The sequence below is a fragment of the Scomber japonicus genome, chromosome 20 (genome assembly GCF_027409825.1).
Source record: "Scomber japonicus isolate fScoJap1 chromosome 20, fScoJap1.pri, whole genome shotgun sequence".
In the NCBI taxonomy this organism is placed as follows: domain Eukaryota; kingdom Metazoa; phylum Chordata; class Actinopteri; order Scombriformes; family Scombridae; genus Scomber; species Scomber japonicus.
The window spans coordinates 7836138-7861326 of NC_070597.1; the positions used below are offsets into that span (position 1 = coordinate 7836138).

Genomic DNA, 25189 nt, shown 5'->3' on the forward strand with positions numbered 1-25189 from the left:
TGTGTTTGTGTGAATGTGAGGTAGGTCCTGGTGAATTTCTCTTGAGGAACAGAGGGATCAGCCAACACACACACACACACACACACACTAACCATGAGATTCAATTCAGTCTTCTTCATTTATCACTTCTGTTCCTTTTTTAACAACGTGACTTTTGTGTTTGTTTGGTGTGTGTGTAGCCCTCTGTTCCGTCTTTATGTTCACTGACTTTGATTGAACCACCGTCTTGACTGTAATCTTAATTTCTGTTCCGTTATTTTTCTTCGATTTTTTTTTCATTGCCTATTGGGACTGCTAATAAAATGATTGTTAAAAGTGAAACTCAAAATCGTGCTTCTCCCATCCAACTTTTATTTTTGTGATTCCACAGGAGAAAAGCTTTATTACAAATTACAAAACTTTTTAAAAAAGGATCAAAATACATTCATCATATTGCTGTACAAACACTGTTTAGATCACTTAATAGTTTTTTCTTTAGTTTAAAAACTAAACTAGTCACACGGATAGATTTGGTTTCATATGTCCAATATGAGAAAATGGGAAATGCCAGGCTTCAACTATGGACTTAACTTGGTTTGTATAGATGTAATGACATTGCTCACATGTTACATAATACCTTTGTACAATATTAGCTTTAAGAAATAGAGTTATATTTGAAGATCAGGCATCCTCGAAATGATTAAATTACTTTAATACTACACAATAAATGGTTTTGTGGTAGCTGTAAAAAAAGAAAAGTTGATTATGTTGAATCAAGTTGATTCTTTTAAACATGATTTGCTATAGCAACTAATAATCAATAAAGAAAAAGGGAAATGATCAGTTGGCCACATGATCACATGGGACTGATGTACACATTAATATCACGTAAATTCAAAATGTACTTTTCCATTATAACTCATTTCTATTGAAGAAATAGTCTCTAAAACAACAGCTATAGTGCTGGAAGGAAATGTTTTTAATGCTGAAAGCCCCACAATTAATTTCCACTGAGCTCCTTTGTACAGAATTTCAGCAAGAACTATATATTGACCATATCTGTGATAAGCAACAAAAAAAGTATATATAAGATCATTTAGATACCTGAGTGTTGCTATTACATAGTTTGTGCACCAGAGAGCACTGATCATTTATATTTCAACTGTAAGATATCTTGTCATCCAAACAATTTTGTGTGTGTTCTGTAAAGCTGAAACAATTACAATTACTCTATTACTTGTATGTATATTAAATGTATCAACTATTTTGACAATTTAATAAATTAAGCAAAAATGCCAAGTAGATTTAATATTTTGGACTGTTGGTTGGACAAAAAAAGACATTTAAAGACGTCACCTTGAACTTTAAAAAAATAATAATTCATAGACTAAACGAACAATCCATTTCTCAAGAAAATACATAGCACATTAATCAATAATAATAGATAGATTTTAAAAACTTGTTTGGTTGCAGACTTAATGTTGTGCCTCTGGCGTCAGTATTGGGGTGGACTGATACCACAAAATCTGGTCAAATAAACCTAAAATGTGGCTAAAGACTAATATAGATGAAAAAAATTGTGTTTTTTTTTTTTTTGTTGTTTGGATGAACTGATCCTTGAATGAAGTTTCAGGCTCAAATGCAGTAGAGGAAAGAAAATACAGCATCATGTGAGAAGTCTTCAGTGTAAGTAGGGGCAAAATGAGGTTCCACTGAAGATCATGTTTAGCATAGGTACACTGTGGAGTCCACCCAGCCAAGATGAAACCCTGGGTACACAGGTTCGGTGAAGGTGGTGTGGAAGGTGTGGAGGAGAGTCAGTGCACCACAAGAGACCCTGAAGAAGGACACGGTCCCTGCTGACCAGTCCAGATAGACTCCCACCTTATTGGAGCTGGATGGGATGTTTATGACAATGCTTACACCTTTGTGAAAAGCTCTGTAACCATCCTTGTTGCAGTTCAGGCCCCAGGAAGAGTTATTTCGGCCTAACCTGCATTCATCACCCTCTCCCTTCCTGCACATTCGTCTATAGGCCACACCTATTAAAGCTCTTCCGCTCCACTCCGTCTCCCAGTAACAGCGTCCTGTCAGACCCTCCTTGCACAACACCTGTCTCGAGAAATCGAATCTTTCAGGGTGATCTGCATATGGCTGCTTGGTCCACCGTGTTGCTTTCCTGTTCCCTTCGGCCAGAGTGAGGTCTATGTGAGCTGTGTTTGGGTCCAGGGTGAGTTGACTGGTGTCTGATGAACCAACAGATTGAGAATATCAGTGATGAACATTACACAATGCTGTTTTATGAATTAAGAAGGAAACCAAGAAGTCACTGGTCACTCACATTTCTTGGGACCCGGCTGAACTCTGGATTCACCACATTGTTCGACACTAAAATGTGACAGAAGAGCATAGTTTTCTGATCGTTACAGTGTCAAAAAGTAAGGGTAAATATGCAGGAAGAAGGTTATCTTGGAGAATTTGTTTGTCTGAGAAAAATCAATGAAGAGTATTGATGCCAAAACTACCTGAGTTTCTCAAGACTGCATTGTGGGTCATCCAGCAGGGCGGACAGCAGCTCCAGGCCTGCGTCACCTGGGTGGTTGTAGCTCAGGTCGAGCTCTCTCAGACGGGAGGAGTTTAGAGCAGATCCCAGGAAAATGCAGCCTTCCTCTGTCACTCTGCATAGGGACAGACTTAAAAAAAAAAAAAAAACACAGACATTTAATTAAATTAATCCCCATGACAACAGCAACAGATGAGTTTGCATGCATGATACTATACTGTTGAATAATTCATCTGGGATGGAATTTCACTCACATGAGTTTTTCCACTTTACAGTGAGGACTCCCCAATCCACCAGAGAGCTTTTTGACTCCAACATCCAGAAAGTCATTGTCAGTGAGGTCCAGCTCTTTCAGTTGGCAGGAGGCTGAGCTGATAACTGAGACCAGGACTTCAGAGCTGTCTGCTGTTAGGTTGCAGCTCTTCAGTCTAGACAAAACAAGCAAAAAATAAAATAAAATAAAAATTAAAATGTTAAAACCGACACCAGATTATACTTATAACTGTTAAATAGTTTGACATAGCAGAATACAATTAGTTTTGACCTGAATGTCTGTAGTTTGCTGTTTTTCAGTCCAGTAGAGAGCTGCTTCAGTCCTGCATCTGTCAGGTTGTTGTTACTCAGGTCCAGCTCTCTAACTTTGGATGAGGTGATGCTGTTGGCCAACCTGTCACAGCACTTTGCAGTGAGGTAACATGCATTTAGACTGCAATAAGAGAGGAAGGTGAACGATGTCAGAGAAATGCCCCATTGTGTTGAGAGCAGACATACTGCTGAACACCCATCCATGCTTAGAGTACGAGACAAGTGGCTATAATCTCATGAAAGCACCTACGCAGATTTTTTTTTTTAAAAAGGTATCATCATTCTTGAAAAACTGATTTTTTTACATTTTGTTTTCTTATAGCTCTGTTTTTTACTTTCTACCCAACACCAAAAGAAATATCTGGCTTTTTTAGCAGCAAAACAGTACAATTGCGAGCCAGAAAACCAAAACAATGAGCTGAAAGATGCTAAAACACTCCATAGGACTGAGGCGAACCTCACAGTCGGGGGATAATCTGTAACTACAAGCGATATCTTTGGCATTAAATTGATTTGATCCATTGTCAATGTAAAAATATTAATTACAACTGCTTTAAGTTGCAGGTTTTAATCTGTTTGCACGTTGTAGCTGACTAGAATAATTGTGTTACTGTCTACATACTCAATTGACTCTTGATTATGTCAATATGGCATATTTCCCATAAATGTGGTTACTGTGGCTCATTGGGTGATGCTAACTTTGCATTCTCCAGCTCCATAGCAGGGATTAGAGGAATTGCTCAAAACTGTGCATTAGGACAAGCTTTAAAGTCAACAACAATGACTATTCCAGGCCATTAGTTTCTGTGTTTACTTTTGGTCTTACTCAGCAATAAGTGACATGATTAATGTAAAAATCAGGTTTATTTGGAAAGCTGTGGGAGCTGTAGGCGGCTCACACAGCGGCCACATTTACAGGAAATAAATCAGGTTAAAAATTAACCAGTTATACTTTAACTTTGTTTGTACCTTGATCTTGCTTGCACTGCCAACTGGTGACAAGATGCTCTTATCAAACCCTGTGCAGGTGGGTGTGGTCATAAGTACAACACTTAGTTGTGATCTTGGCCTAGTTCAGAAGTTAAACAGATTTATCTAGTGTGGCGTTACCTAGTTATCTAAACCTCACAGTCAAAAGTCTTTAACTTCTAGGACAAATAAAGCTGTAGAGCTTCATAACTACTTTTACAAAGTACTTACTTTGCTACTCTGGCTGTTTTCATGACAGGAAGCAGCCTCAGGAGAGCTTCCTCTGACCTGGTGTAGTTGCTCAGTTCAAACACACTCAACTCCTCCTCTGAAGTCAGTAACACAAACACCAGAGTGGCCCACTGGGAAGGTGAGAGTTTGTCTCTGTTCAGACTTCCTGAGCTGAGAAAGCTCTGAATCTCCTCCACCAGAGAGTGGTCGTTCAGCTCATTCAGGCAGTGAAACAGATTGAGGCATCTGTCCGGGGATGGGCTTGACTTGATCTTCTCCTTGATGTGTTTGATGATCTCTGTTCTTGTCTTTGGGTTTGTTCTGTTGTTGGTCATAAGATGTTTCAACAGTCTCTGATTGGACTCCAGAGACAGGCCCAAAAGAAAGCGCAGGAAGATGTCAAAATGTCCATTCTCGCACCGCAAAGCCTTTTCCACTGCTTCTTTGTAGAGAATGAGCTCTGACGAATCTCTGAATGGGAAACGTCTTGACACGGATGACTTCTTGACCAAGACGTTCAAGTTGTCGTTGTTGAATGTGAGAAAAACATACAACGCAGCAAAGAACTCCTGGACGCTCAGATGTACAAAGCAGAACATCTTCTCCTCGCCCAGTGTCAGCTCCTCATTGAAGATCTCTGTGTAGACCCCTGAGAACATCGATGCCTGTGCGACATCTATACCGTTTCGCTTAAGGTCGCTCTCATAGAAGATCAGGTGACCTTTCTCCAGCTCTTTAAAGGCCAGTTTACCCAAAGAGATGAGGTTATCTCTCATGTAGTCAGCGTTTGACTCTCTTCTTACAGGCGGGCTCTTGTTCGTGCTGTCCACATACAAGGACAAGAAGTGGATGTACATTTGAGTGAGAGTCTTTGGTGTGTCTTTGCTGTCTGCTTTCGCCAACTTCTTCTCAAGAACAGTTGCTGCCATACAACAGAAAACTGGTATGTGGCACATGATGTGGAGACTCCTGCAGGATTTCACATGTGTGATTACCCTGTTTGCTAAGCCCTCATCACTTATTTTCCTCTTGAAGTACTCGTCTTTCTGGGGGTTGTTGAACCCGCGGACTTCTGTCACAAGATCAATGTGCTCCAGAGGGATCTGACTGGAAGCTACTGGGCGGGATGTTATCCAAACAAGTGCCAAAGGAAGCAGTGATCCCCTGATGAGGTTGGTCAGAAGCACAGCTATGGTGGTTTGCTGTGTCACATCAGGCATTATCTCACTGTTGTGGAAGTCCAAAGATAGACGGCTCTCGTCCAGGCCATCCAGGATGAAGAGCATTTTGTTTCCACCATTGCTAAAGATTCCTGTGTCTTTTGTTTCAGGGTAAAAGGCACAGACAAGCTCCACTAGACTCCACTCCTTTTTCATCCGGTTCAGCTCTCGGAAACAGAAGGGAAATACAAATTCCAGGTGTGTGTTTGCTCTCTCCTCAGCCCAGTCTAGAGTAAATTTTTTGATAGATACGGTTTTTCCGATGCCAGCGACTCCTCTTGTGATCACAGTTCTTATCGGGTGGTTTTGTTCCTGTAGAGCATAGAGGTCGTTGCAGCTGATTGATTTCTCGTGGGCCACCTGCATCCTGGATGTCATCTCGATCTGTCTCACCTCATGCTCTTTATTGACTTCCCCACTTCCTCCCTCGGTGATGTAGAGTTCTGTGTAGATCTTTTTGAGTGAGATTTTTTTTGCTTCTTTTGCCGTCCCTTGATGCAAATGGCCAAACCTCCTCTTTAGAGTACATTTTAGTTTCTTTTGACATCCTACAATCTTATTATCTGGAGGAGACAATGCAATTTGAAGGTTATTTTGAAGAATGAAGATTTTCTGTCAATATTTCACATGTCCAAATGTAATCAAAGTAAAGAGGGAATATAAAGGACTCACTTTGTGGCTGTAGAGCCACACAGATGTCTTCAATGTCACGGTTTAATGCTTCTTCTGAAGAGATGACAGACCCCACAAAAGAAGAAAAACATCAGAAATGCCCGAATCCAATTTAAATTTATTCGCTCAATGTATATGTCTACCTTGGGCTATTGAGATGATATTGATGTTTATGCTGCCTTCAACCGTAGAGCCGATGATGGAAGGCGCGACCACACTGCCTCCAGTCTGAGCGGAATAGCTGGGATGGAAATCATGAACCCAAGCTTGAATAGAGGGAACTGACACCAAGAGAGACCACAAAAGTCAGTTTCTGCCGTTTTTGTTACAAAAACACAGTACATGAAGTATTAATGTTACAAAATCATGACATTTCTTGCGATTAAGTAACTTAATAGTGACCTGAACCACCAAATCTTTTATATAGAGTTGTACTTTTGCACTTTTAATGATTGCAATACTGAGTACAATTTCCTGTCATATGAACTTTTTATTCTTAATTTGACATTCTTACCTGGAGAGGCATTGTCTGTTTTATCAGCAGCATCTTTTTGCTCCATTTTTTCTCATCAGCTCCCTCGTGGTAACATGGTTTCCATTGATTGATATTCTTCATCTGGGGTCTTGGGACACGAGAGGGTAACGTTCCTGTACACTTCGAGTCATTCACATCCAGACAGTCAAATAGCGGAAAACATAGACTGCATGAAATTGACCTTTAGTCAGATACAGTTTAACCAAGGCTAACTATGTTCAACCAAGCCTACAGCTAAAATCAAACAACATACAAAGGTGAAGTAGACGTTTACCTAATTCAATAACAGTTGTGATTGCTATCTGATTCTCTCACTGGCAACAGCTAGTTGTGAGCAGAGGGACGTTTGCACAGACATAAGAAAGCTGTCTTCCTGAATAAAAAAAACAGGAAGTTGGGGTTTCCTCTTCTTGTCTGAACGTTCTGCCGTTTTTTTTAATTATCCTTGAATGAACCCCAACTCATGTAATGGTTTCATTTTCTGAAAAATGAACCTCACTTTTCGAAAATAGTAGAAAAAAAATGTCTTTACTGTCAAATCAGACAAACATCAACCTTTTATGATTTTGCATCAAAAACTAAAACTTTTAGAGGAAGATTGTACAGAATGTATAAGGATTTCAACATATATTACAGAGATATATCGTAACATTTTACATTCATTACAGGAAGTGTGTTACATGCATGTCAACACACACATTAATGCATCAGGATATCAGGATTTCATATATACTACTTAAGGACCAGCATCATTTTAAATAAACTGCAAATCCAAACAGAAATTTTAAGATGAACTGATCCTTCCCCATTTAAAATCTCCAGTTAATTAAAGAAAACAACACATTAGAGGGTGATAACTAGGCAAGCAACCCTAATCCAGGCTAGCTGTTTCCCTTTGTTTCCAGTCTTTATGCCTCCTCCTAAAGGCAAAGAGTTTATTTGACTTGGATGTATTATCACAGTTATATTCAAAAGTATATTAAAGTTTTATTGGCAGGGGAACAGTTTTTAGATAATTGTCAACATTTCTCATATCCAGGATTGTTGTTTTTGGTGTCCCTTTTGCCTCACTAAAAATGTCTTTTCATACTTATTCGACAAGCGACCGAGACCAAATTATAAGTTAAACATTCATCATTACTGAGCATTTACTCCTCATGCTTTTCATACATTTTGTTATTCAGTCTTCTCTGTTTACTATAATATTGAATTACTCCACATAAGAGAATAAATTATCATTCAAATGGCATCATTAATTTAATACAGCAGTCCTGTGAACAACTGCATTCTTTTTACAGTTCAGATCCTACTCGCTGTAGTTGTGCTAGTTGAACAGAAGATGGAAGCAAAGTCCAATTTTTGCTGTTGGATTTATTGCCTCCATGTACAGAACAGGACATTTTTACTTTTTTTTTTTTAAGGAAATCTTATAGAAGTTTCCACATGGTTTCTAGTAAAACAGATTTGACAATATAAACTGTATGTAAGATTAATCAAAGCAAACTGCTTATAGGGTAAATTTATAGGGAAGACTTAACACTGATCATTACCAGAATTACGGCATTGTGACTAAAATATTGTCACAATTTATTAGTAAAATATACAAAACATTCATTACAGCTGCTTTAAGTTGCCGGTTTTAATCTGTTTACACTTTGTAGCTGACTAGAATCATTTTGTTATTGTCTACATACTCAAATGACTCTTGATTATGTCAATATGGCATATTTCAAATAGCAGAAAGGCAGAAATCATGATTTGTAAATCACGCATTGATTTAAGTTTTACTTTTACACAGCTAATTAATTGTAGTTAATATAAGCACATGGTTTCACTTTGTCAAAAGGGTGGAATCACATGTTTCATTTAAAAAATACGAACCGATGAGATTGAATATAACCTATATATACAGTAGAATGACCTAGATGACCTCTGTTAACACAAGGAAGCAAGTTATGGCACTGAAACTTTTCTGTAGTTTCCTACAATGCAGAGGGGCTCAAATGAACCTGAATACAAGTCAAAACTGATTGAATATGGACTAAACAAAGCATCATACAGTACAGTATCATAAGTACAAGTGATTACTAAATTTAATGAATATAGTACAATCTATCCAGGTAAACTATTGCTAGCTGATAAAGATGTATCAAAATCATTCAGAACATTTTGAATTATTTAGTAGCAACATCTGTTGCTCACCTTTGTTCTTTTCACTGAAACCAATATATTCACAAATATTTAGTTAGTCCTCCTTGTTTCTTCCTCATTTCCTTGTGCAGGTGCTGCTAATAATAGGTCAACTAACAATGACCTTAACTTGTTTCACTTTTCCTGGTGTCAGCAGCTGTTGTTCAGTTCAGCACTGCTCTCGACTGACTTCAGGTGGTGAGAGCCATGTACTGCATTACACCCCCCCCAAGAACAGCAAAAAGAAGAATTAATAAACATTTGTGATGGTCAAGGCTGGACTACCAACCAGGCCAAATAGGATACTTGATTAAGCTAATAATAACTGATCCTGATGCTCTATCTTGAAAGAGGGGCTCTATATCAAAACTGTCTTAAAACCTTCATTATTTCAGCTAACACTCTGATTTTGTGCCGCAAATATATAAATTACATTTGTAATAAATCAATTAATTGCACAGAAAAACATGGGATTGTTTAATGTTTCAGCAAATCCTGTACAAAGAGAGGAGGAGGAATGGGTTAAAGTTGCTTGTGTCTAAGTACGAGTGATATGTTGAATGCATTTCCCTTTTTATAAAACTTTTTTTTTAAATTCTGAAACCTGCATTGTTTATAGCCATGTTTAATTCATGTTAAATTCTCATTTTGCACAACAGACTTGATTTGTTATTGTTAATTTGGAATAACAGCTGATGGATCTTGTTTTCAGAGGCACAAGAGGATAAGAGCCCCTTGAAAAATGTGGGTTATTATACATATTTGACAGATATTGTTGATATGCTTTCAGGGAGCCTCTACAGCATTCACAACTACAACTACTACTTCCCTTCATCGGAGTCTTCAAACTGAATGACTAATCATCTTGAACAGGGGCTGAGTACATGCCATCTCTGATTTTTGCTGTGATGTCCAAAATCATGATCATTTATTTATCCTGGCCGAGCCGACGGAGAACACTGGCATTTCATCAGCAACACCATGCTTTCCTCCGTGTACAGCTATACACACTAATGCCTGGGTGCAGCCCAACACAACACAACCACTGCTGTAACTGCTGAGCAGTTGGAGGTCAGTAGCTTAGTGCTGCAGGGCATCACAACGGTATCTGTTGAAGGAGGAAAAGAGTGTTACTCATTCACTTCCCCCCTTTCAGATTATTTCTTCAAAGCAGTATATCGCTGTCGTCAGAGAAGAACAAGAGTGTCATGACTCAGCTCTTGGCCCCATCCACCCTCTCCGTTGTGATGATGTAACAGATGGCATATTCACCCTCATTAGTCACAACAAAGGAAAAGTCATGCCTAAATATTTCGCAGCTACTGAAGCTCTGATTTGCACAATTAGTCTATTCTGGGTATAAACAGAGCTTCAGTCAGCCACAGGAGTCTGCTACAAACAGAAATGTGATGTTTTGACTCTGCAGATTTGCACATAAGCCTCTTTTGGCTCCAATAAGGCATGGTATTGTATAATTTCAAGTCCTGCATGAGTGTACGGCTGCTAGCTTCAGCTGAGCCCATTCAAAAAGACAAGCGACATGTTATGCTACACTGTAATTTTCCTCTGCTGCCTGCAGCTAGTTTGAATAAGGGAAGTTTGTGAGATGCACTTGAGGAGGCGCACACTCAGTTTCTCAACATGGCTAAAATAACTGTGGGGCCATAATTATCTGGCCATCAGCTTGCGTAATTAGAGTTTCCTCTCAGTCAGGGTAGATCCACATTGCAAGGTGCAAGAGCCTCAGTGTGCCATTTTGTCAAAGTGTTTTTCACAGCAGCGTTGCATGGGAACACCAAGTGATATCAAAGTAAATAGTTACCACCCTTGTGTGCTATTTTCCATTGCAGAATTAAGAAGGAGGCTGACATATATGGATGCCTGGCATTCTTTTCTGTGACACTGTGAAGTCATAGTTAGCTTGTGCATAGAGCATAATGGCCCAGAAGGTTGCTAACAATGAAGATGACAACAGGTCTGACAGTAATAATATTACAATATGGAAAATCACACACAGACTGTCTTTCTTTCCCTCATTGAGAGCTGATTTAAGCTGAAACCATCCCACTTTCTCTTCTCTCGGCCTCCCGTGCTCTCACTCCTCTTCCCTCCTCTGCTCCTCTGTCTCTCATCAAGCAGGCAAGGCGTAGTGTGTGGTTGGTGTGAGATAACAAAGGCTGAGGAGTTCAGCATTATATAACTTCTGTGGAGGCTGAGGAGGTGGAGGAAGAGGAGGAGAGGCAGCAGGGTTAGCACGTAGGGAAAGGAGGGCAGGAGAGGGCCAGTAGCCTACGTTGCAGTGCTCATTTGTCTTCCACATAACACACACACACATGCACACACATACACATGCTGGCCTCCTTTTCCTGCTCTCCATCACGCATTCAGCAGGCTGCACTTGCAGATACGGCCTCATAATATTTGAACTTTTCAGTGTTGCAGCTTTGTGTGTTCCCACGCTGACAACCACGCATAAAGATTTCCAAGTGAAATCACCATTTTTGCTCTCTTTTTCTCTGACAGTGTCTATGTGCTGTTTGCCATGCCACCTCTGAGCCAGAGAGCTGAGCAGGCAGCCACGCACACACACGCACACACACGCACGCACGCACACGCACATGCACACACACACACACACACACACACACACACACACAGGGCCTCTAACTCTCAAGCTCTATGGCTCCCTCCAGCCCCACCCGCCTGTCCTCTGATGGCCTCCCACTCATGCCACATTAAACATTTAGTGAGGCACTCTGGATCTGTGTGACACCATCTTTTAGCGCCGCCAAGCTAACAGCCCCTCGCACTGTGGAAAAACATAGGTGCATGCTCATCGGAGGAAACCTGATACCGGCAGTCATATTATTCCCCTGCCCATCACTATCTCTCTCCTCCTGCACACTCTCCAATGCACAGGCAAAATCTGTGGCTCAGGAAGGCCTACCGTGTCGAGAGCAAGACCTGCATTAATCAATATTGATCCCTGGAGTGTGTATCTGTATCTGTATGTACATATGCAATGTGTGTGTGTGTGTGTGTGTGTGTGTGTGTGTATATGAATGTGTGTGTCACAGTTTGCCTTGCTGCTGCAGTGAGGTGTGACCCAGGGTTGGGTGCATCCCAACCAGTGCAGTAAAATAAAAAATGCTGCTGAGATGTTATCTGCACTATTTGGAAGGTATAAGAAGTGACAGGAACTGGGATGTCAAAGCTTTCTTTTTTGGAGGGGGGGGGGGGGGGGGGGGGTTGTGTCATCTGCACCATCGCGTGCTCCTATCCCTTTAAACCCTTAAACAATATGTCACCTAATTATGATTTACTGCACCCCCTCCCGCTAAAAAATTTAGCCTTAAGCCCATTTTCAGTGACTTCATTGAACTAGAGAGGCCTTGGTCTCATGCTGCACGAGCTTATTCTCGCGAGGATTCCTCCCCTTTACTACACACACACACACACCATCATCATCACTCCTCCTCCTCAGCCCCTCCCTTTCCGTCCCCTGCTCGCCTCCTCTCTCCTCTTCAGCCTTGTGCTTGCCTTGCCTGTCAGATAGGTACTCCAGTGTGTATCGGAGGCTAGGCTACCCTCCTCCCGGACCCCCCCCTTTGCACGAGAGCCAGCCGCCGTCCTACCCCCGAGGCTCGGGCTCCAACCATGGCAACCACCGCTACTTCCACCAGGTTCACCGACGAGTACCAGCTGTACGAGGAGCTCGGGAAGTAAGCAAAGCCAAAGCCAAAGCAGTCGCAACGCTTTTTATACACTGTGCATCGTGTTTGTCTTGTCGTTTTTGTCCCCCACCCCCGCAACCTCGCCTCACATTATTTTCTAGTTAGCCAGCTAGCAGTGCGGTTGCTACCCTTTTTTAAATAGCCGAGAGAGTTGTCAGGGTTACGGGGGGGCTTGTTAGAATTTGTCAGTTGGTGTCGTGGTGCATTTAGTGGCGGCTAACGGCTAGCTGTTCCCGCAGCAACGGGGCGTTCTAAAAAGCTCAGTTACTAGCCAACCGAGCTACCACGCTGATATTGATAAACTAGCCCGAGTTAGCCCCCATTTACTAGCGTTGCGTCTTTTTTTTTTTTTAGTCGCTAATGGTGATGAATAGACGGCGCACACAGAGAGAGTTGGTGCATTAAACAGCTGTTAAGCCCTTCCGTGTTTTGCTAGCCGGTACATTTTTTTTTCTTTTTCTTTCTGCTCTGCTGGATCCGTCAGCAGGGGCCCCGAGAGACGCCGGAGACGTAGCCGTGTGACATTTCACTGGCCTGCGGCTCTGACAGCTCTCGTTGCGGGCTCTGCAGACCAGAGGCTGTGGTCGCTAGCTAACTAACTAGGCCGACCACTTTCTCTCTCTCTCTCTTTCTCTCTCTCTCTTTCTCTCTCTCTCTTTCTCCCCCTCTCTCTCTCACTCTCTCTCTCTCTCTCTATTTCGAGCAGCTGCAGATGATTTGTGTAACCGTGTTGAGTAACGTTACGTACCCCTGGCTCACTTAATGAGGAAGTTATTTGTTTTTTTTATTTAATGTTTGCACTATTTTTTGCTCTCTCTATGCTTGCACCCATGATCATCATCATCTTATCAATAAAAGCATTGTCGTGATGGTGGGTTTGGAGGTAATCGTCCACACACATTGGCAGGTTTTGGCGTTTTAGTGTGCAAGAGGGGAATGACGTGTTTTCTCGGTATTTTGATGACGACAAGAAAACCGGGCCACTACCTCATCTGTTTCATCATCAGCAGAGGCAGCAGAGGCAGCAGCAGCATCTGTTGTTCTTGGCCGGCTAAGGCATTTCACCCCCCCCTCCCCCCTGATGTTCCCAAATCAGCAGCAGCAGGGCGACATCAGCCTTATAAAGATACACCGGCCTTCATTTACAGCTGCCATTTCCACTCTCTGCCTAATAATTGACAGTAATCGATGGCACTGATTGCACAGCCAATGCAACACACGCATACACATATACACACACCTACACATTCTCTATAGAGAAATCTGGGCTTGCCTGCTCCTTATTCCCACTACTTGGTTCGGCTTATGCTTCTGCCCCTTGCTTTTTTTTTTTGCTTCGCCATAGGTTATTAACGTCAAGGCACTGACTCGTACTTCTGTCACCTGTCACGTCTAATTTAGTGGTAAATAATTGAAACTAAGAGCAGAGTGGTGGGAGCAAGAGCGGGAGTGCAGCAGGCTCTCGAAAGTAGCAAGCCTCCATATATCATCCAGAGAGGTGCAAGGCTGGACCACCTCTTTCAGGAACACTGTAGCGAGCCGGTGTACTGCAGGTTGCACAGATTGTGATGTAGGCGCTGTGAGAATATGCATAATTACTTGTTCTGCGATGCTCCAGAAATTGAACTATCGCCATAGCAGATATAGCAGGTGAAAATATGGAGCATTCATCTAGGTCAATATGAGACTCCTCAGAATAGGAGTTGTTTTATATGGAGCACACTGCTTAGCTCACTATGCACTTCCTTTTCTGCTTGAGCAGATTTATAACTGTGGATGTATTAAATGTCGGCCATTCTTAGTCCTGAATTTCATTTTGGGGGCAGGAGGAGTGCCTATCAAAGATTAGCCAAAGTATAGTGGCCTTTCATTTATAATCCAAGACCTGAGCTGATATCAGCACTCATGCTGGAGAAGCTTGTTTTATTGGTGCCAGTTTGCTTGATGACTGCTCATCTTTTCAGCTTGTATATGCTGATACTGTGATAGTAATGACTGTAAACTGTTTGTGTGTGTGTGTGTGTGTGTGTGTGTGTGTGTGTGTGTGTGTGTCAAAAGGAAATACACAGACAACCACTGCTGCACACACGTGGATACATCTTCACTTGTTACATTGTATGTTTGTGTGTGTAACAGAGAGTGTGAAAATGCAACTGATCTTTTGGTTGTTTGTGTTCTTTTGATTTTTAGGGGAGCTTTTTCAGTGGTGCGCAGATGTGTAAAAAAGTCATCAGGACAGGAATATGCTGCAAAAATCATCAACACTAAGAAGCTGTCTGCAAGAGGTATGTTAATACTGTGCACACTGACACACTCTGATATGTGCATGTTTTTCTTTTTCTTTTTTTTCAATGGAGCTTCATTATTGATCAGTAAGATTATGAAAATTTAACTGAGAAACAGTTCAAGCATAATAAAAAGTGGAAATATCCGCTTGTAGCTTGGCAAATCAATGTAAAATCCTGTGAATTCAACATTGCCATAAAGCCGTTCAAGCTGATTGATTTTGCAACATAACTGCCCCTGTTTTGAGTGGCAAAATCCATCTTTCGTCTAACCGTGTACGTCTTCGTATCTCCCACCCTCACTGGAAAGTATGCGCAGAAATAGGAGTCCCATAATTCCAATAGCAGAGGAAATCTCTTATTCAATCACCGTGTCTGCGGGGAGTTCTCATCAGCAATCTCTTGATGGTTTAATGACCCTCTTTATAAACATTATATTGAATAACTCCCAATCGCTCCTCTGTGGTGTCATTAGACAACTGCTCTACGATGAATTGATCCAAATTTCGAAGAAGCGCATTCATGGAAAAGGGTACATGGATGAGACTGGCAGGACACGAAGGATCATTTTTTTGCTTGTCTGTTATCAGTTTAATTGTCGTCTCGGTGTATTCACTTAGCTCTGCGGTCCGCTCCTGAAATTTCATTTGTTGCGTTTACTTTGCTGCGTCTCTGCATTGGCTCCGCACCCACGTGCACAATGACTGGTGTGGCGTGCCGTGTTGTAACGATGACGTGAGCTTGTGTGAGTGTGTCACAACCTCCTCTGGCTTCGGACTGAGATGCTTAATTGCTTTCTCTTTTCTTGTATCTGACAAATTAGGCCTGTGCTCCTTCCCCAGACATTCACACACGTGTATATATATATACACACACACACACACACCTGGCTTCCCTTTGTTCTCCTTTCCTGCACTCACTCTTTCTCTCTCTGTCTCATTACTCTGTGTCTGTCTTTCTCTCCTCATTGCTCTCCCTCATTGCCTGTCTCTTGTCTTTCTGCGAAGGGGGATTGGTTTGTATTGAGGCTAATCCACTTATACTAAATGTATCTCATCAACCACTAAGACCCCACGGATTCCATAGGCGCCTCCCTGTTTGCCCTGTTGTTGTCTGTGTCTGATGGCATTTGTGTGTGTGTGTGTGTGTGTGTGTGTGTGTGTGTGTGTGTGTGTGTGTGTGTGAAAGAGAGACAGGGAGAGCAAGGAGTTACACTAATAGAGCATGTCTGTATTGTGAGGCATCTGTGAGTGTGTTGTAATGCTGTTATTGTTCTGTCCCTGCCATCAAGTGTCCACATAGGGCAGCTCCTGGAATTAATGTCCCACCGAGGAAAAGTAAGGGCTCAGCAGAAAACTGTTGGCTCTTTGCAGAGGCAAAGGAGTACAATGTAGGCCTGTGTATGTGTGCGTGTTTGCCAGGGAAGAAGAAGAAAGCTGGCCAGGAGAGGGGGAGGAGGAGGAGAAGGTTTTTTTTTTTTTTTTAAACAGTATAGTCTTGCAAGGAGATCATTGACACTCCACACCAGGAAAGAAAGGTGAACTGAGACAGAGAATGAGACACGATACAGTGAGCGAAGGAAGAGGATTTTGTGCTAAGAGAAGAGTTGCGGTAGGCCGTCTGGCTGACGCAACATGCACCTACATGCACACACAAAACACAACGTACACACACACACACACACACATACACACACACACACAGGGGCAGCCAGTGCGTGAGCAGGCAGCTTGCCTGGTAGGATTTGAGTGGGTTTTTTTTAGCCCGACGGGGCGAGTGTGACCTCACGCGTGGCCTGGTGGGTAAGTCTCTCAAAGCTCTGGTAAACACTGCAGTAATCTGAGGAGGGGGGAGGGGGACATGGAGGCAGGCAGGGAGGGAGAGGAAGGAAATAAAAGAAGGAAGGAAGGAAGTGAGAGAGGATGGGAGGTCAGAGATGGATGTAGGTAGTTGGCTGTGGGCTAGTCCAGCCTACAGAGGAGGAGGAGGGGGGCGGTTGGAAGTGGGCAGCACAGTACAAAGTACCAATGCACAAAAACAAAATTCTCACCGTAGAAAATCAAAAGTCATAAGTGTTCAGGAATCTACTTTGTTGAGATTTGCTTTGGCAGTTTTATACATTTATTAGTGAAGTTACCCAAACAGCTTTTTTTAGGGGCTGTAGATCTGGAAGATCAAAATTAGTAATTCATTTTAAAAAATCACCCAAAAAGCAAGATGCATCAAAATATCATGAAAAGCCACTTGCTGTATTAGTCCCAAACTACCTGATGAACAGCTAAACTCCAATCACTCAAAAGAACTGATCAAATTAATTGACATGAAAGTTCTGCAAATATATTGATGATAAATTTTAAATGGCAATAAAGAAAAAGAGAGATAGTGGTAGGACAGTGAGTTTAGTCTTTACTGGCTGTTGATCTGCAGCGAAGATCAGTGCAGTAGTTTGGAAGATCCCAGGACTGCAGACACAATCAGAAACAAAGTGCACTATGCAACACAGTCACACATTATTACATAATTGTTTGATAATGCCAAAGGTTGTGTGAAAAACAGTTTTTGCAAATAAGCAAGGAACTATCTAGCTTGCCTCGGGAGCGCTGTCACACCCACAGAGCCGATGTTCCAGTGAGTCTTCACCATTAGTGTGATGTGAGCATCAGAGCACTGTTGAATCACTGCTTATTGGTAAACTTGAATGAATGACATTTTTATTTTGTTGTTGATGAGTGAAGTGACCGGAATGTGGATGTCTGCTGCATTGTCTGCTGCAACACTGCGTGCTTGTTTGTGTGTGTGTGTGTGTGTGTGTGTGTGTGTGTTAGAGAGAGAAAAAGAGAGAGCCAGGGTGTGACAGACCTTCCACTTTAATGCACTATCCTAATACTTTTCCTCCTCAAGGGTTTATTTCCTTACACTTTGGCCCTGGATCTGGGGATGTATGATTGCCCCATGTTGTGCTACTCTATAATGTCCTATTGCTTATCAGTTAACTACATTTCCACTTAAGTTCAGTTGCTTTCTTACTCACCTCTTGTTCTTTTTAAGTATTAATGCCTAAAGCAAGGGTTGCCTAAATCCAGACCTCTGAATTGCTGCCTCAACCTCAAATTGTTCACTCATTGATTTAAATGGGACTGGTGTTGCATTAATTGATGGTTATTTTACACAGTTGGAGAGCTAGTCGACTGTTCAGAGCTTTGTAAATCAGGACTACGGTTGGGGATGTCTTCATATTTAAGTAGCCAGCTACCTACAAATGTGAAAAATGGTGACAAGCATGAATGAGATCAACACACGTACAGGTTTTTGTAAGGTGACTTATTGAAGTAACATCTATTTAATCAACATATTTCTTTTAATCATCGTGAGAATGATAATATTAAAGCTGAAATACTGTGTCTCTCTTGATGTGGGTGTTACTTTGATATAAATCGTTGACAAATACACCCGACCATGTTAATATGGTCACTGTATGTGCAGACTGTCATTATCACGTGATAGCACCAGCTGTATTCCTTGTTATATCTCATGTTATCTGACTTAAAGATCCTCTACAGGCAAGTTTTAAGATGCATATAAAATATTCTGAATTATAATTTGTGTCTGAAGTGGTTTATCCATTAAAGAAAAGTTCAATTATCTTGAAAAAATCCATAACATTACATCTACTCCTTCTTCTTCATTATAAATTCCAGAATCTATAAATATGCAAATATATTTGATTTAGAAGTTTAAATCAATTTGTCAATGTAAAATTAGCATAATGAAATGTGATTTAATGCTTTTCTTTGTCATATGACTGATTATCTTTGGATATAGGACTTTTGGTTGGACAAATCAAGACATGACGTCAACTCTCTCTATTATTGTCACATTTTTGAGTAATCGAATAAAATTATTATCAGATTAATCAATACTGAAATGGATCAGTTTGTATTTGTACTAAAACTAGAGTATTTGAGGTTACCATGTCCAGCTCTCTGTAGGAAGTAAGTGATAGCAGCAGGTTTATAATTGGCTCTAGTAAATATCGTCACTGTTAAGGTGGTGCATTATAAATATTCAGATCAAAAACAAAATATTAGATTTTGTCAGTATTTCCCATTTCCAGTTTGGATGTAAACGTGCCCAAAACAGATTGAACTCGATCCCCAAGCTTTCAGTCAGATTGTCAGTGATGTAAGATAGCTATAGGCCCGCCCCATGGCAAAGCAGATGGCCAATTAGAGAGCAGCAGGAAGTGCCAGTAATTACCCTCCAGCCCTCTCTTTCCTGTCTTCTTCTACCACACACTCTTGCACCAACAAATAAGGAGATTGAATGAATTAGTGAGTGCTGCAGTGACACTGCACCACGGTAGACGGCTATACACAAACACACACACACACACACACACACACACTGGGGAGCTGTGATCCTCTTCTAGCGAATGGACATTCCATGTAATCCTCCCTCCTTCTCTCCGTCGGTGTCTCTGTCCTGCGTCACTGGTGTAATTAGAATGAGGTTCAGGTCTCCCTTATTCTCTTGCTTTCTCTCAGATGAGGGAAATCTATACCTGCAGGGAGAACTTCAGAAGAAAGGCCTTATTTACACCTGCTATTAAAAAGGGTCTTGGGTGATCCGGTCACACATGGAGAGTTCTCAGTACAGATGTGAGATCTGATCGCTCGCACCTTGACTTTTGACTGTGTTTTGACTGTGATGCGATTTTGTCCTGTCATGCAGCACTGGGAGCATTTCAGATGCGGAGCGCTGCCTGTACCTTGTAAGGCAGCTGAATTCATGAGATCACGCGTCAATTGCAATATCACTTGATTTATCTGTGTAACAACTATGGATAAATAAAATGACGTTGACTTGACATCACAGCATGACACAGCTATGCTATGGTAACAATGGCAACTATCTGCTGTGCAGGCCGGTAAAATGATTAGTCACCTCCCTCCGTAACCACAGGTCGGTTTAAAAACACAAGCTGCTCCCAGACTGCTGGAAGCTGTAAGCAGCCCTGCAGGGTTTATCCGGGTTATTGGTGAGATCTGAGCTGTTAGCCCAGGTCAGGCCACCACCTCCAGCTTGACTTTGGTGTCCCGCTGGGTGGACAGCAGCAGCCTGCGCTATCGGTGTCAGATACTCCGCGTGAGGCGCTTAGACGTCTCATAATCACAAATGCCGGTTCAGCTGGTTCACATTAAATTAAACTGGTTTAAGCTTGTACACCACCGGACCAGCAAAACCAGAAACCAACTCGGCCCTAGTGGAGAGTTAAACACCACGTTAAGCCACTGATACTCTCCTGAATGGTCATGTACAGGACCGCTGCGAACAGACGTGAAGTAGCTCTGTTTATACTGCTTTTTGAGTCAGCTCGGAGGGCGTGTTCCACACATGCACAGTAGTTTGCAGTCACCAAAAACTGGAGGTACGCAGATATCTGTACAGAGCCTATGCGCACGCACACCTTCTGATATAATTTATGTCATGCAGTCCCTAGCGGACCCTTGCGTACTCGCGGATGTGGAAGGTATGGTTTCAGCTATAGAGAACAGAAGACCGCTTCAGAAGAGCTGACTGCAGCTTTAAAACTAGACCAACGTAGCAACAAGTTAGGCAAAATGAGACGAAAGGGTAGATATGACAGTGGATGACAGCGTGGAGGGATGCAGAGAGGTGGAGGAGGGATCGCTGGCTGTCATAATTTAAAGCGATGTTGCTTTTTATAGCAACGTGCTCGTATATTTTGCCCGTACATACTGCACTGCATTTGTAGAAGAACAGCTGGGTGAGGTGATAGTTGATTGCTCAGCAGCAGCATGTGAATTTTATCTGAGGCCGTTGCTGCACTGGGGAAATGAATGCAAATCTTAGTGAGATGCCTCTGTGTGGTGCAATCACCATGGAGCTCTCAGGTTGTGCTGGCTTCACCACAACGATAATACACACACCTGGTCATCATATTGGAGCTTCACTTCAGTTTCCCCCTGCGACCTCTGACATCAGCTGCATGGCTGTGGCACAATGGTGTCCGCACCCTCTTAGTGATGGGAGAGTGTAGTTAAATGTGACATGTGGTTTACACACCCACGTCTCGTGCAAACACACACACATACTACAGCATTCAGTAAAACCCTCAAACAAGGATCTTGGGGTTGGATATGGGTGTGTGTGTTAGTGTGTGAATGCAACCATGTTTGTGTGTGTGTGTGTGTGTGTGTGTGTGTGTGTTCTTGCTAGCTTCCACTCCCAGCCAGAAGTGCAAACACTGCAATGTTTTATAACTGGGCTACACACACACACACACACACATTGCAACACATAGACTCATTAATTTTCTCATGCAGCTTAATTACCTAAAAGAAAACCATACATGCAATCAGCAGAGCTCCGCTTAAATGCACCTGCTGACTGTTACCTTTCATAGGCAAATGTATCCTCACAGCTTCAGCGATTGTGTTTTTAATTTGTTGGAGCTCTGGCCTACAATATTTGCCTTTGTGTACACAAAACTGTTCTTTATCTGTGATACAAATAACCTCATACCTTTTTAAATATTTGCATTCACGTGCTGCATCGCTTCACATGATTTGGCTTCATTTGTGACTGGTGCAGCAGTAAGTCATCATTAGAAAGGAAACTACAGAAGTGATCACAATCAGCAAGCATTCACTGAACACTGAACATTTTTCATACATAGGACAATATAAAAATGGACATGGGTAACACAGGAAGACAATCTTCACTGACTGAAAGGGCGTTTTGACAATAACCGTGAATTGAAACCTCTGACAGCCTCATTAAAAACAAGCATAGTGAAGGCTGCAACTAACTATTATTTCCAATGTTGATTCATTGTTCTGCCTATAAAATGTAAAAAATTATGAAAAATGTCCATTCTAAAGTTAAAAGTGACTTCTTTATATGTTTTATTTAATCTGATTTACTGTCCAAAACACAAATATTTTCAGTTTATTATCATATGACAAAAAAAATAATACAATCTGAAAAGCTCAAATCAGCAGTTTTTGGCATTTTGCTTAAAAAAAATGACCAACATTAGACTTTGAATTTCTCCAAACTGAAGCACCTGGGGCTTTTGGCTTAGTGTTTAAAACAATAACTGTATAACTGCAGTGTCCCTGGTCCTGAGACCTATGCTGCATGTCCTACCTCTGTCTGTCTCTCTGTTGTCACAATCAAAGAAAGGTGAAATACCAAAAGAATAATCTCAAAACTACTCCAGGAATCATTTTTATATAGCTGTACTACAGAAAGATGGAATTACTAGTTGTTTCATATATTTTGTCCACTCTCTACAGTAGTGATGGTATCCTAAATGTGGAGTTATACATTTATCTTGTCGAGCACCACCAATGAAAAGCAGTAACGATATATATTCATCTAAATTAAAATAATATTGTGCTGTTTAAATGAGCTACTGAGCAGTTTGACTGTCATGATGTGATGTAACTCGTCTTAAACTGTGACTTCTTTTCTCCTCAGACCATCAGAAGCTGGAGAGAGAGGCTCGTATCTGCCGTCTCCTGAAGCACCCCAACATTGGTGAGTTGCTGTGATTGAATGTGTGATATGTAGTTCTGTATTACTGTAAAATTCTTCACACCATCACGGATGTGCCAACACTGATCAAGGCAAGGCAACTTTATTTATATAGCGCATTTCATACACAATGGCAACTCAATGTGCTTTACATAAAACATTTAACAGTAAGAATTGGAAACAGAAACATAAGAACATGCAATTTGAGAAATAAAAATAAAACCCAAACATTAAAACATATAATTAACCCCCCCCCCCCCCCCATCCCACTAATAATAATAATGAAAAATTAAAAATAATTTAAAAAATAAAGGCATACAATTGTAGTCTGATGCTATGCTAATATTGGGGTGTCAGTGAATTTCCCAAAAAGTTTGACCTAACTAATTCTATGCAGTTTGTAAAAGTGATGATGCTGATCATGTTTGGCGTGACAGGAGCATGGCTCTCATATAGTCAATGGGTAGCACCCCATGTTAGAGAAGAGGGGGGGGGGTGAAGTTATTTTGTTCTTCTCTAATTAAGAATAAATAGGCTGAAGTAGAATGAAAACATCATCCTTTTATTTCAGGGTGATCAAATGAAATTGTAAGAATGTATCTATGTCAAAGGGACCGGAAAATATGACTTCTCAAGTAGCTTAGGTTGCCCCAGATTAGGGGTAAGGAGCGGGTAAATTGAGCCATCTTTAGGATAAACTGAAAAAAAGAATATTCAATATTTCATTCATCAAATTTGCAGGGAAATTCTTGTAATTCCTTCAGCATTTAGAGGTTGAAGTAAATTCTACAACTCATCACTTGCCTTTATAAACTGTGTGTTATTTTGTGGTTGTATTGTTAAGTCACCTAAGAAAGTTAAAGCTACAATATTATGATGAAACCATACATGAGATTTGGGTTTTTTAAAGTGACTTAAGAAAGGGAGGTTTGTCCTGATTAGACACAGGTAACCCTTAAAATGTTTATTCAGGATCTATTTTATGTATTATATTTACCATAGTTAAAAGTTTTGCAGCCGTTTATTTGTTTTCTTCACTTTGCGAGAGTCCCTTCTGGTGTGACAGATTTACTCTAATAACTAATGTTTTCAGATGAATTTTTAAAAAAAGGTTGATGATTGATCATCTAAATCGTAAATAAATCATCCCTGTATGATTTGTTTATGTTAAGTGTCACTTTGAACAATTTTAAGTAATGATAATGTAGAAAAATAAAGATTATACATTCATCAATTCAAATGAGCACCTATGGGCCCTCCTGAGCACTCACTGCATTGAAAACCCTCTAAATGACTGTAATATTATATAGAAACCTAATCCAGAGGAGTACTTTAAAATGCAATAGGCAGCTATGACACAAGATATTACTCATAATATATAAACTAGGAGTCATGTAAATATAGTAGAATATCAAAGTAATAGAGAGAAGTTTGTGTTGTACAGCAGATATAGTGTCTGGCATCACTGGGTTTCATCCATGCAGCGTTTTTAAACATTACTGCTTGAATTGGTATCAAGAGGCCAACAGCTTCGGACATAACGTCTGCTAGCCTTGTGTCGACTGTAGTGAATCTTGTCGCTACAGTTGAGTCATGCAGTTGTCTGACACAGAAACACCACTTATTGGCGAGAACAGGTCTTAGCTGTTTTCTATGTCAGACAGATTTGTGAAAAATGTGCTTTGCTTTCGCAACTCTCTCGAACATTCAGATGTCTCATCATGTAATTTTGTGTCATCTGAAAATTCATATTGCGGTGATGATTAAAGAATAATAGACATTATGCATCTCTAATGGAGATGTCCAGAGGAGATGGGAGTTAAAGGGCAGAGAGGTGGAAAATGACCAAATCAATGACACCTTCCCACTGCGCTCCTTTTTATTTCTCTTTTTCTCATGTCCTAGTTTTCCTTTGCCCCCCCAGGCACTCATTCGCCCCTCGCCTTCTTCCCCTGTTCTCTTCCCCACTCCGTATAGATTTTTCTCCCTTTTCTTGTCCTTTCGCCTCTTTTTTTTTGACACATTTTGGCATCGCCCGCATTCAAACTTTGGACAAAAGAGGGCACAAAAAAAAGAGACAGATGGAGAGACGAAAGCAGGAGGAGTAGAAGACAGATGGAGGGAGAGCGAGAAGATGGGAGGAGGAGGAAAAAGCAGTCGCTCTTGTTTCTTGCTGCAGGGCCATCCTACTTCATCTTATTATACAACTGATATTCATTTTACATAACGATAACTGTGGCTCCCCTGACACTAAACCTAAGCTGTATCTCAGGCCCTTTTTCTATAACGCCTGAATCCTGCAGTCTGGATCCTGCAGTCTGGATCCTGCAGTCTGGATCCTGCAGTCTGGATCCTGCTTTGTCATTCTGAAGCTGATTAGTTAAGTTGACAGCCGAGCTTTGATGGTTACCACTTTACCGCAGTATAGTGGTATTATCATGCTGACTACGTTAAACTCATTACTGTCATCACTGCATTATTTTTTTTAGATGACATTACTGGTAGCAAGAGTTTTCCTTGCAAACGTAACATTTTGGCCAAATACACCAGTAACTACTGACCAAATGATTTGTATCATGGTATTTCTTAAGATTCAGGCGGTTTCATGGAAAAGCATGTTTTTTCTTTATTCATGACTGCGCCTTTTATATCAGTTTTATAGA

General features: G+C 41.2%; 2 protein-coding genes across 11 annotated transcripts in view; one reads left to right on the plus strand and one right to left on the minus strand.

Annotated features, from left to right (window-relative positions):
- Nucleotides 1-1309: 1309 nt before the first annotated feature.
- LOC128381887 (NLR family CARD domain-containing protein 3-like) lies at nt 1310-6779 on the minus strand. The gene is made up of 9 exons (XM_053341907.1): nt 6734-6779; nt 6363-6512; nt 6220-6273; nt 4328-6110; nt 3087-3248; nt 2797-2970; nt 2505-2672; nt 2321-2367; nt 1310-2225 (listed from the first exon to the last, which is right to left on the minus strand). The coding sequence occupies exons 1-9, from the start codon at nt 6777-6779 to the stop codon at nt 1705-1707; spliced, it is 3105 nt and encodes a 1034-aa protein (XP_053197882.1). The 3' UTR covers nt 1310-1704.
- Nucleotides 6780-12447: 5668 nt separating this feature from the next.
- LOC128381050 (calcium/calmodulin-dependent protein kinase type II subunit gamma-like) overlaps nt 12448-25189 on the plus strand; it is a 39183-nt gene continuing 26441 nt past the window's right edge. For all 10 annotated transcript variants that reach the window (XM_053340989.1, XM_053340993.1, XM_053340996.1 and 7 more), the window contains exons 1-3: nt 12448-12666; nt 14869-14963; nt 22470-22529. In XM_053340989.1, the coding sequence (XP_053196964.1) occupies nt 12602-12666; nt 14869-14963; nt 22470-22529 (220 nt within the window). In that variant the 5' untranslated portion in view covers nt 12448-12601. The remainder of the gene's footprint in view (nt 12667-14868; nt 14964-22469; nt 22530-25189) is intronic.